Source organism: Epinephelus moara, chromosome 22 (genome assembly GCF_006386435.1).
Source record: "Epinephelus moara isolate mb chromosome 22, YSFRI_EMoa_1.0, whole genome shotgun sequence".
In the NCBI taxonomy this organism is placed as follows: domain Eukaryota; kingdom Metazoa; phylum Chordata; class Actinopteri; order Perciformes; family Serranidae; genus Epinephelus; species Epinephelus moara.
This window is the reverse complement of record NC_065527.1, coordinates 40,491,154-40,504,277: the sequence shown is the minus strand read 5'-3', so window position 1 is coordinate 40,504,277 and position 13,124 is coordinate 40,491,154. Positions and strand designations below refer to the sequence as shown.

The window sequence follows — 13,124 nt, the reverse complement described above, 5'->3', positions numbered from 1 at the left end:
TCTGTTCTCTTTAAAGCCAGACTCCACTGACAAAAACAGTGATTTTACCTTGCCAAAAATGGGAGTTGCTGGTCCACATGCCTCGATAAGTTGGTTTGTTTGTGTTATTGTGTGACTTTTCTGAAGCGAAACTAACCCGTTCAAGTACAAAAGTCATTAAATAAGACAAACTAATACACTGATTGAGGCAGCTGTGGACCAGCAGCTCCTGTTTTCAGCAAGATATAAAATCACTGTTCTTGTCTGGCTTTGAAGAGAGTATAGATAAGTTTCACTTTTAGTTCAGTTCCCCATTCAGTTGTGTGAGAGTCTGTAACTGATGTTTTAATATAGTTTGCTATTGTCACAAACAGACCCCTATGACCATAATTCATCAGGACTTTTCTTAGTTTTTGGATTCTTCCTTCACTGAGGAGGCATGTGAGAAAAACACTGTCCTTGACAAATTCAATATACAAGCAGTCATTTGGAGGGTGAAGTATTCCCTCAAAGTAATAATCAGTAAAGAGTTCCAGGTTATTTTGTGATGATTATCAAACTGTTTCAGCTCTAAATGTAAACGGTTCGGTAATTTGATTTTTCACAATGCGTCATATTTTAAAAGCTCTTCATGTGTTCTACATGTTAAATCTGTATGCAAAACTACTTTTTGGTTTAGTGATGAATATTTAATGTTATACAGAAAGACATATATTTACTGTACTTGAGTAAATGGACTTTCCTGTCAGCGTTAACAAGACAGGCTGGATAAGAACATGGATGACAGACCTGCAGTGGTGATGACAGATGGCTGTCCCTGTCACTGCATGTCCATGTCACCCTGCCTCACGTCGGGGTCGCTCCAGCTGAGCTGTCACCCCTCGTATATTGCTTCCTGGTGGCAGTGACCCCCCCACCCATCATCCCTGTCCCATCCCACCACATCTGAGTCTTCTCTGGCTAAATATACCCTCATCCTCGCCACCCACTGCCCCCACCCCCTCCCGCCTCCACCCTCACCACACCACCACTATCACAAGCTTTGACCTACTTTGCTCCCTCCTCCTCCTCCTTCTCTTTCCTGTTTCCTCTTTTTTCTCCTCCCTCTGCACTGCAACCCTCACCTGACTCTCTTTGCCGTCCACATTTTAATTCCCTGCAGTATTTCAGCCTGCACATGCAGCACTTTGAGCAGCCATGAGATGTATCATATTCCCATAGTGCGCAACTTTATATTGCAAGAAATCTCACATCTTTGTCGCCTGGCTCTCTCAGTGTGAGCTCTGTCTAACCTTGTGTAATGCAGCCCTCTCCTTGCACCATCCTTGACCTTCATACTTTAATACACTCTCTTTTAAATCATCCTCCTGTCTCTGGAGATCCCCTGCCTTTATCTCGGCATGTCCTCTCTTGTCCGTCCTCTGCCAGGGCTGTCCTGTCCTGTCCTGTCCTTGTAAATGAGCGCTGTGGCTTGTTATTGTGTTGTCCTGACTGCTCTCCCTTCTCCTTTCACACTCTGTCTCTCTCCGGCGAGCTTCCCGGGATTTGGTCAGGTGGTTTCGCCGCCCATGAGCCAAGGGGACACATCTGTCGTAGCTAGCCTCCGCTTCTTTGCCTCCAGATGTGACAGCCGAGGACACAATCGCAGACAGGGCCATGCAGATGACATGTGACATGCTGTGCGCCTGTGGTTTTGTTTGTGTGTGTGTGTGTGTGTGTGTGTGTGTGTTTGCTGAAGAGGAATGCAGAGGAAATATGTAAAAGTAATATGTGTGTGTGTGTGGAGTGTGAACTACTGTGGTGGACATGCATTTACTCAAGTGCTGTTTAAGTATAGTTTTGAGGTACCTGAGTATTTCCATTTCATGCTACCCTATACCTCTACACCATTACATTTCAGACAGGAATATTTTACTTTTACCTCACTGCAAATATTGTACTTTTTACTTCACTATATTTAAATTCCTATTGCAATAATTACGTTATCGACTTATTAATATCAGCAAAAATGACTGAGGTCATGTCCGTATATTATACGATATTGCACTTGTGTTTACATGCCTGTTTGTTTACATAAGAATGCCCCCAACATTTTAGCCAACATGATGCCAGAATAAACAGCAGGTTTTTTCCTGCCAGTATAAGACTTGGATACAAGCGCCTAAGCGTTTTTTCACATTGCCTAAGCCAAATGAACAGAAAAGAAATCATGGTGACACATTTTGCTGTCACCATCCAACAAAAGTAGTTATTGTGACAGATACAATGAGTGTATCATGGTACAATTATTACTTCACTGCATTTATCTGACAGCTATAGGCATGTTGTGGATTTAGATTTTACATAAAAAATATAATATAAATGCAGTTTAAGCCAGTGTTTTCCAACCTTTTTGGCTCATGACCTCTCTGAGTTGCAAGCAGTTCCACCAAAGAGTGATTTCCACTCTGAAATTCACACATGATCTTATTTAAATAAAGCGGAAAATGATTTATTTCCCCAAAAAGCACATAAAATGCATGTTTTTTTCTTATTAATCATCTTATTGCCTCCTACATTTATTCTGTGACCTTTTGGAAGGAGCATAACCCCTAGGTTGTATATAAAGCTGTTAAAGCTAGTATTAAAACTAGCTCCATCTTTACCAGCTGCAACAGTAACTATGCTACTTACAGTACTAGTGTTGTGTCGTTCGCGAATGAATCTTTCAAAAGAACGAATCTGTTGAGTGAACGTACTGAACTGAATCACTTCCGGAACTGATTCGTTCATTCCTCAGTTCAGTTGAGCTCAGCAGCAAGCGTGCAGGCTGGGAGTGGAACTGCCAATTCGGTCCATGCAAACGATGAATCACTCACGAGTCGTGAGGCAGCCAGGGTGCAGGGAGGGACTGCCTACCGCGTGACAAATCACTCGGTGAACGAATCACTCAGTGAACGACGTAACCCCGATCCCTGAGTGATTCAAATCGTTTCTTCTCAGCGATTCTAGTGATTCAGTAATATCTAAAGAACTGCTTTGCCCATCACTATTACACACTGATGCATCATTAACAATTAATTAACAACAATTAATGTCATATATAGTAATATATGTCACAGGGACAGAACAAGTACTTTTAATTTAATACTTACGTACATTTTGTCTGCATAGTAGAATTTCTTATGCAGGTCTTTTACTTGTAATGGATTTTTCTACATTGGTACTATACCATTAGTACTTTACTTGAAGGTCCAGTGTGCAGGATTTAGTGGCATCTGCTGGTGAGGTTGCAGATTTCAACCAATTGAGACCTCTCTTGTGTGTCAGGTGTATAGGAGAACTACAGAGGCTGTCGTGAAAATACAAATGGCCCTATCTAGAGCAAGTATGTTTAGCTTTAGCTTGTGCAGGGCTACTGTAGAAACATGGTGGACTCTGTGGAAAAGGACCGGCTCTGTATGTAGATGTTAACGCTCTGTATGTAGGTAGAAACTGCTCATCTAAGGCAACAAAAGCACAACGATTCTTATTTCAGGTGATTGTAAACTAATAAAACAATTAAGTTAGCAATATTATATTTCATTTCTGACCCTAAACGGTAGAACTTTAGGTGAAGGATCTGAATACTTCCTCCACCACTGATGTATCAACACGTTCTCACGCCGACATCGTCACACATTGTCATGGACGTCCACATAAAACGTGCAAGGTGCGTTGGTTGTTGACATTCTGGGACGCTGTGTCAAGTTCTGCCTGTTGCATGCATTGTCTTCCCTCAAGATACACTTCTGTTTTCACAGGAAATTTAACGTTTACATACAGTCTCTTTCAAAATAACGAACTACGTCAAACACATGGTTAGGTTTAGGAAAAGTTTGGCTTTAGAATCTTACAGGATGCGAACACCGCTCTCTCGGGTGAAAGTCGGTGTTTGTTGAACCCATCCACCACCACTCCCACCTGCCCTACTCGGACTTTTGCCGACTTAACTTTCGTCCTTGTCCCGCTGCGTTTCCCTCTGACGCAGGGCAACCTGTTGCGTATAATGCCAATGTTAAAGGACAACTGTAGGGGGATGAATTTTTATATAACTCACCTGTTTACATTTTATCGAGGCTTAATGTTATTCATATTTAAGGGCGAGGCCACTTGAGTGTCTGTGGCTAGTGTCCTCGGCTTCTCAGTCAGCTCCACCCCTCACTCCTTCACAGCGCGAACCTCTCGTCCAAATATGGTCACTTGTGGCCAAACTTCAGGCTTTAAAATGGCAGTCCACAAACCAGTGGGTGATGTCATGGTAGCTCCATCCATTACTGTGTACAGTCTATGATTGTAAGCCAGTGATTTCCAAATCACTGGTGTGTGACCTTATGGGAGTGAGTCCCTCTCTCAATGTCTTACATGGTTTTAGTTAATAACTGTCTGAGAAAGTAAAACTATAGAAATATAAGATAATACATTACCCACAGTGGCCATTGGTACTGAACTGGTACTTTTTTGACCTTTTAAGTACATTTATCTGATAATACTTGAGACCTAAGCAGGCTTTTAAATGCAGTGTGCGTTTTTTAAGCGAATCATCCACACTGTGTAAGTTTTTGTGACACTGTAAATGAAAGAGGAGAGGGAGAGGTTCGTGTGAGGCAACACTTACACTACAGCAGGCTCTCACCCCGAGGCTGGACGGCTTATGTAACCGTGCCGCACAGTGCGCCCGTGACCTCCCGCTGATGCCTCAACAAAACCAACTGAGCAGTTTAAAAACAGGCAGACAGATTAGTTTGTAGACAGTTTTTTTTTTCTCTTCTCCAAAACGTGAGCCGTGGGGGGAATCTGACCATGTTCCTAATTTGTAAATCGTCTGAGCGGCATGACTGTTGTTCTAATCCTCTAGCCTGAAGGCCGTGAATCATTTGGAGCAGAGAATGGAGTCTGTTAAATGGGTAGTGATAGTGACCCTTTTAGTGGCAGATGCTTACTGTTTAAATTGTGTTACTTTCTTGTCATTTAAATTATTTTTCTGACACACCTCCTCACTCTGAGTGCTCCTTCTTTTGAGCCACTTTGTTTTACAATTACTCTCGATTATTCTCACTTTCTGCTTCTACATCTATTACAGATATTCTGTCGAAGGCTTTCTGGACAAAAACAAGGACCTGCTTTTCCAAGATTTCAAGCGTCTCATGTACAACAGGTGCCAAACATCATGATGCTCTTGACAGTTCAGTAACTGGGTTAAGTGTATAAATGAGTTTCATGCACATCACTCCTCTGCTAGCCCAGTTACTGACACCCTCTCTTCACTCTCTGCCCCCCTTTTCCTGCTCCCTTCTCTTTCTCATAGTGCCAACCCAGTCCTGAAGGAGATGTGGCCAGATGGTCAGCTGAGCATCACAGAGGTCACCAAGCGACCTCTGACTGCAGCCACCCTCTTCAAGAACTCCATTGTGGCCTTGGTGGATAAACTGAGCTGCAAGGTCAGTGGTTTCAGCTTAAAAATGACTTCCTGTTCCTTTCCCGTTAACCCCTGGAGGAAGCTGTGGTTGGCATTTGCAGTTTTTAGACGGATTAAAGATACCCAATTCTGACACATATGAAGTAAAGCCAAGCAGCGGTGCAAAGGCAGAGAGCAGTAAGTTTTGAGAAAAGGTTTTTAGGTTGGATTGAAAACTGCAGAACAAATAGAGAAGTGGTACTGTCGTCAAGATGCCATAGAATGTACATGATAATGATCTAACATCATAAAATATTAACAAAATGCTGTGTCTCTTAAAGAAAATAAAGATTTTGATTATTTACAATCTATAGTTCACAAAAAATTAAATATCTCTCTCTTTTTATGCCTCCACGCCTGCGATATGTACATCCCATTTTTGTGAATATATCTCAAGAACGATTTGAGGGAATTTCCTCAAATTTGGTGCAAACATCCACTTTAACCCTCTGGGGTCATGGGTATAATTGGCCGTTTTTGGCTACTTTTGATTACCTTTAAATTTCACCTTAAAAACTGTTTACCTTGCCTTGTTTGGTGTCATCTTTTCAGCACAACCTCACGTGTGTGACTTTATAGTTATATTAGACCTAAAATCACACTAGAAAACCACCAGTAGGAAAGGTGGTGTCATGTGTGTTTTTTGCTTGCAAGCACTTTCCTTAGAATAGCCTGTTTTTCTTCCTGCACCAAATGTGATGACAGTATTCAGGAAAGAGCAGGGCGTAGCTTATCAAAAGTCTGGTTTTACTTGGCCTATCAACACAATTTAAAAATGGTATATAGTTTGAAGTTTGCACTTTCGACACAATTTGAAACGGAGACTCAGCGAAGCTGCGTCTTGCTGCTATGTCATCTTAAATCGGTCATGTGATTTGGACGCACTGGCGCGTCCATCGACTCCGGAGGGTTAAGTCAAGTGTGAACTGATTAGATTTTGATTGTCATTGGTCAAAGGTCGAAGGTTTTTCTATCAGAATTATATTTAGCTACTGCCTCATTTAGTACAATAATAAAGTGAGGATTTATCAAATAGATATTTTTCAATTACAGAAAAGAGCTGGGAAAAATTTGGATGTAAATAGATAAGTAAATTTCATTTTAGCTTTTGGCTAACTGTGACTATCTCCACCTGTTAGCTAGCTAACACTTGCGATAGCTGTCTTGTTTTGCTGAGTCGGCCTCACTTTACTGTTGTTTGACCTGATTTGTAGCCCTGCTTTGCAGTTAAATGTTAGTTAGTTAAATGATACATTACTGTGTTCAATTTTTCATACCCCAAGACAGACTCTGACTAAAAGTCAGAGCACTGTTTTGACCAAATATGTAGTTACTGTGTTTTGGGTTTGTAGGGCAGAATTGGTGTCAAACCAAAGCCACCGGAGGTTTGATTTTGTAATCATATTTTCATGTTGGAGTATTTAGCACCAACATAGATCTTTTCCCCAGTTTACTCCTCTGTTGTCATCTGGAAGATGCTCTGCACCAGTTTGCCTGTTCTGGTCCCTGTAAAGCCTGTATGAGTCACAGGCTATTCTGAGGCTGCCAATGTGTCTGTGCGATGTCTCTTTTGGGAGGACGGCTCTTCACCAAGCATAACAAAGTATGGCGCTGGAGGCAGTATGCAGCCGTCCAGCAGGAACATGTATACATAGCAATGTGCTCTTTTTGGTGTCAGAGAGTAACAGTTTTTGTAGGTCGCTTGTCCTCATCCCGTCTGGCTGTGTGTGTGTGTGTGGAGTTGATAGGGTGGTGAGGGGGAGGTGGTGTTGGACCACAAAATGTTCTGCTCACCTCTCCTGGCCTCATCTCACTGACTGAAGTCTGACATTTCCTGCTGTTATTTTGGGACGGCCTGCTGTCAGGCTGTTGTAGCATCTCGTCTTGGTGTGGCTGAGGTAAAATGAAAGGAAACTCCCCTGGCAACCTTCAGGTCACGTTGGAAGAGCGGATGTTTTCTTCAGCTGCCGAACAGAAGCACCTGTGCCCACTCTGCCCACCCCATTTGCTCCCAGCCCCCATTAACTGACTCTTTTCTTGAATCTCTGCTCAGCTAGGTTGAAACAGGGGGCACACATGCGCATGCATCATTGATATGATGGACGACAGTGTCGGGGAGCAGAAAGTGTTCACTTTGTCCCGCCTTGTTCATCTTTCATGGACAGAGAGTGAAAACACAGCAGTCTCTGTTCTTTGACAGGATGAACGTGTCCCTTAGAGATCCCTGTCAAGGTGCACGCGTCCGGCTGTAGCTTCACACTGGAGGCTTTATCGTCTTCAAAGTTGAAATGTGCAGTTTAATGTGCTGTTAATAAGTAGATGTGCTGGATGTGTTATGAGGCTCAGCTGCTCACTGTAGCGTCTGTTGGAATACTCTGCAAGTCTGATTAAGGTCAGTGAACTCAGATTGCCAGTTTTGCAGCTTGGCTGGGGCTCTGTCATCGTTTACAAGCTGAGTATGGTTTATTTACTCGCACAGTGATGAACACAGCAGTGATGAAAACAATGATAAACATGACAAAAATCAAAGTTTGTGCAGGTGATAAAACAAGAGTGTTAAGAAAAAATATTGCCTCAATCATACAAACACTGAATCATGTCAAGTGTTGGAGCAACATTGTGTCGTGCTACGGTGGTACTTTTATTGTGTTTAATGTCATCCTTTGATTTCTTGCAGTATTACTGTCTATGTTTCTGTATACTGATGCACAAGTCAGTTAGAGCAATGCGATGATGTGATACCAGAAAAATAATTTACAGTAAATAAAATGATCTCACTTCTCAGTCCTGCAGCAACAACACTGGAACAAAGTCAGCGGATGAGTTACCTACATCTCTTCTGTCTTTCAGGAGCCTTACTACGTGCGTTGCATAAAGCCCAATGAGATGAAGTCTCCGGTCTTGTTTGATGACGCCCGGTGCCAGCACCAGGTGGCCTACCTGGGCCTGATGGAGAATGTGATGGTGCGCAGAGCGGGCTTTGCCTACAGGCAGCATTACGCTCGTGTCCTACAGCGGTAAGAGAATATGAGGCTCTATGAAGCAAGACTTCCTCTGTGTTTCAGCTCATCTTTTTGTAGATATCTGTATGAGGAAGTTGAGAAAAACTTGTGTCTTTTTGTATTACTTAAGCAGCTCAGTGTGACACAGCAGTGTAAAATGTACCAAACTATCCAGTGCTCCTTGCTACTAAGATGGAATTTTATTTAAAACTGTTAACCTAAAAGTTAACAATAAGTTACATTTAAAATTGGAGAACAATGCTGCATGCAGTCTTAATATAAACTTCACAGATCTTCTCCAGACCCAAAGAGGACATTATACAACTCCCAGCGTCACAAGCTGAGTAGACGTCCCTGTGACCAAGAAATTCACCATAACATGTAAAATTGGTGGAGTGACCCTTTAAAAAAAAAAAAAACTGGCTAAAAGTATGGAGGGGAAAAAAATGACATAAGTATCAAAATAAATAAATAAACAAATAAATATGAAAATAAATGAATACATGAAATAAATAAATAAACAAATAAATGAATAAATACAGAAATAAATGAGTACATAAAATAAATAAATACAGGAATAATTAGAAATAAAGAGATAATGAGTAATAATAATGACATAATGAGAAATTAAATTAATGTATACCAAAAATACAGGAGTAAATAGATAAGTAAATAAATACAAAAATCAATCAGTGAATAAAAATGAATTTTAAAAAAATGATAATAAATACATGTAGGTGTATTAAAGGACATATTTTTTATTTTTTATGTCCTATTTAATTAAACTTTTTTTATTTATGCATTTAAGTATTTATTTTACATATTTTTTCAACCTTTATTTATTTGTTCATTTATCCATGCATTTATTTACATATTTATTAATTCTTGTATTCATTTACACGTTAATTTATTCATTTATTTATACTTAAGTCATTTTCCATCCTCCATATAAAAATAAAAGGTAAAGGTAAATTAAAAAGCGACCCAGTTATAGTAACAATTTCACTTTTGTATATACAGAAAGAAGTCCTGAGCTGCACCCTTGTCTCCATGCTGTAAGCCCTGATTTCCTCTGTAACTTTCAGGTATAAAATGACGTGCGAGTACACCTGGCCGAACCACCTGATGGCCTCGGACAGAGAGGCTGTGGAGGCCATCGTAAACCAGCATGGTTTCCAGGACGATGTGGCGTACGGACACACTAAGCTGTTTGTCAGAACGCCGCGGTCCCTCTACACTCTCGAGCAGGAGAGAGCTGCCCTCATTCCCATCCTGGTGCTCTTCCTGCAGAAGGTCAGCCATATTAGAATCACTATATTGTTTGCCATCGGTGTCGTCATCATCTGCACTTTTGGTATTCATCCACAGCCTCAACACGATTTGAAACATCACATCTCGTCAGCTGTTTTTAAAGTTGTGCATGTACTGTGTCTAAGGATGTATTTATCTGACAGTCCAGTTACTTGACACAGAGACCTAATTTAACGCCAGGCGCAGCTTGGATCATGTGATCTCCGTTAATCACCTGCAACTTTATCTTCTCCAGTTTCAAACCCAGGCCTCTGGGTTTCAAAGTTGAGACTGGAGTTTGCCTCAGCCTCATGAATATGTGGCTCCTGGTTATGTTTGACTGGAATTCATCTGCCAGCCTGAATCCTAATTTCCTGTAACAATAATTGGGATAATTAATGAGATCCAGAGCACAGTTACATTACAGTCAATTACTGCACTCGCTCAATGAAACACCCTGCTCCTTTCTCTGTTCCCTGACCTACTTTGATGACTCTGCGGAGAAGTCTGGTTCTTTAACTGGAGCACAAGTTCAGCTCAGTGGGACTCTCTAGTTTCCCCTCTCTTCCTTTCTGTCTTTAACACATCCCTCTTTTTTTTAAACTCCCAGGTGTGGCGCGGGGCTTTGGCTCGCATGAGGTGCCGAAGAATGAGGGCCATCTACACCATTATGGGCTGCTATAAGCGCTACAAGGTGAAGGCCCATTTCTGGGAGGTGGAGAGGAGGTTCGCTAACGTGCGAACCATGGCTGACTACGGAAAGAGTGTGGAGTGGCCGACCCCGCCTGCAGCTCTGTCCCAGTTTCACAACAACACAGTCATGCTGCATCGCCGGTAAGATCTCATACCCCATATTAATATCAGTATTTATGTAAAATAGCCTGATTTATGGCGGGAAGCTCAACACTTATGATGAGTGTTGTCGACAGAAATTAAAGAGCTGCGGGATGTTTTCAATGTATGGTAACCAGATGATATCCTCCAATATCCTAATCGATATATATGTCCCTCTGAAAGCTATTTTATTTTGCATCTAAATGTGTGCTTCTTTGTTTACTTTTGCATTTTGATGATGGAGGGATTTGATGAAATCAGTGGGTTAATAGAAAAAGGAAGAGGTTGTAAACTTACTGCTAATGAGAAGACAACGTGAGCACAAGAAAAGGAACTAAACAAGGGAGCTACAGGGTGAATACGTTTTGGTCCAACTAATGTGCGACATGGACGAGACGATACACTGTCAAACATACGTCAAGTACGTCATACATACGTCATTTCTGGCGAGTAACATTCATCGAAGTGTCGAGCACCCTACCATAAATCAGGCTTTAGTTTATAACCATATTTTACTTTGGACAATAATCACAAATCTGTTTTGAATAAGGAAACAAAATGAAACTTTAACCCCTTAAAGGAATAGTTTGAGACTACAGCCAGCCGCCAGTTAGCTTAGCTTAGAATAAAAACTTCAAACAGGGAAGCAACTTCTGGCTCTGTCCAAAGCTACGTCTTGAGACGTCACTGTACTTGGACAGGAAATGCATCATATTATGGCCCTCAAACACACAGCGAGCCGTTTACACTTTGGTTATAGTACAGATGAAATAAACAAGAAACTTTAAACTTTAAAGTTGTGAGCACTGCTGGCTGCAGCTTCATAGGAACACACCGACATGAGTGGTGTTGATCTTTTAATTTAGCTCTAAAACACTGATTTGCATTGAAATAAGTTTGATTATTGATCATTATTTCTGCCAAATTTCAACATAAATTCTCAGCAACTGTAAAATAACTTGAATGAGTTTCTGAGTGAGTGAGGGAGTTTTGGAACAACAAGGATGTGTTTTCTCTTGCACCTTTTGATGTATTATTCCGCCCACGTGACATGCTGTCTTGTTCCCATCCATTGTTGTCAGGTGGTGGGCGAGGCAGATTGTGAAGAACATCCCTCCGTCTGACATGCTGGAGGTTCGAGCCAAAGTTGCGGCTCTGACTGCTTTGAGCGGAGAGAGGAAAGACTGGGGAGTCAGCAGAGCCTGGGAGAGGGACTACCTGTCCAATGTAAGAACTGCACATGAACAAAACACAAAGATCTGTAATTTACCACACATCATGGGAAAGTTGTCCATGATTATTCCCGATATTTGCCGCACATAAAACAAACTGTTAAAGTCAAAGTTTTATTCTTTACCATGGGAAGACATATCTGTGTAGAAGTATTCAAAGTTCACCCTTTTACTCATTTATTTATTTGCAACTCCCATCATTTTTATTATGAATTAAATGTAGTAAAAGTGAAAAATGCTCATTACAGTTTCCCAAAGCCCAGGTTAATGTGCTCAAAACAGCTTGTTTTTTCTGAGCAGCAGTTCAAAATCCACATATATTAAGTTTATGATCACAAAAACCAGCAAAAAGTCACATTTTAAGAGCTGCAACCACTGAAATTGTGTTACTTCTGCTTAAAAATGTCAAAAAATGATTAACCAGTCCAAAATGTTTGCAGATCAACTTCCTCTGCCAATTGTTTCACTTCTAATTTATGTACGTCATAAGCCCTATCTGCACAGGACTAGTATTACCAGGGGACCTCATGTGATTTAGAAATGATCCCCTCACGTCTGTGTATCGTGCGGCACATTTGTCACAGGATAAGCTATTCTGTATTTTACTCAGATTTACTGACATTATCCCCTGGATATGATGTCATAGCGAGATGAGCTCCCTGCACCCAAAATGCTGCCAAAACCTTCATTTCAATCAGGAGAGAGTCGTTTTTTAATAGTAAAAAGAATAGATGGAGAAGTGCTGATGAGTAGTGGAATGAGCCTTTGTTGAGCTTGTTCTGGACTCTGGATACGATGGCTGGAGGTGAACGGGGTGGAGGCAGCAGCAGAAGAGAGAGCAGATTTTAAATTTTGCAGTGGCATCCTGATTGGCTGAGAGAGATCGTGGCAAAGCTTGATTGGATAACTAGAAGAGTGAACACCCATAGTCAGCTAATTAGAGGAAGCAGTGGGAGGGGGAGGGAGAGAATTGTGAATGGATGAGTGCAAAGAAAGTCTTCCTGATTGAACTTACGCTGAGCTTCATTTGTAGTTGCCAATGCAGCCTCCATAATTCTTGACTGGGAAGAAGGCAGAAAAGGTGTGGAGAAAACAAAAAACCTTACAAAATCAATAAATATATACGACTCCAAGCCGATTTGCACTGGACTAATCACAAGACCTCTGTGTTTTGCGAAGTTTGGTAGGTACTTTGAGGTGGAATATTTACTTGACAAATTATGGACATGGCAGATTTGCACAGGATTAAGCTCACAGTCCACTACTGTAGTTCTTACAAATTACTAGAGGTCTGCAGGTAATACTACTCGT

General features: G+C 41.3%; 1 protein-coding gene across 2 annotated transcripts in view; it reads left to right on the top strand.

Annotated features, from left to right (window-relative positions):
• myo1g (myosin IG) overlaps nt 1–13,124 on the top strand; it is a 64,031-nt gene that overhangs the window by 15,769 nt on the left and 35,138 nt on the right. For both annotated transcript variants that reach the window (XM_050035098.1, XM_050035099.1), the window contains 6 exons: nt 5,081–5,155; nt 5,306–5,438; nt 8,306–8,472; nt 9,543–9,750; nt 10,358–10,581; nt 11,664–11,808. In XM_050035098.1, coding sequence (XP_049891055.1) covers nt 5,081–5,155; nt 5,306–5,438; nt 8,306–8,472; nt 9,543–9,750; nt 10,358–10,581; nt 11,664–11,808 — 952 coding nt within the window. The remainder of the gene's footprint in view (nt 1–5,080; nt 5,156–5,305; nt 5,439–8,305; nt 8,473–9,542; nt 9,751–10,357; nt 10,582–11,663; nt 11,809–13,124) is intronic.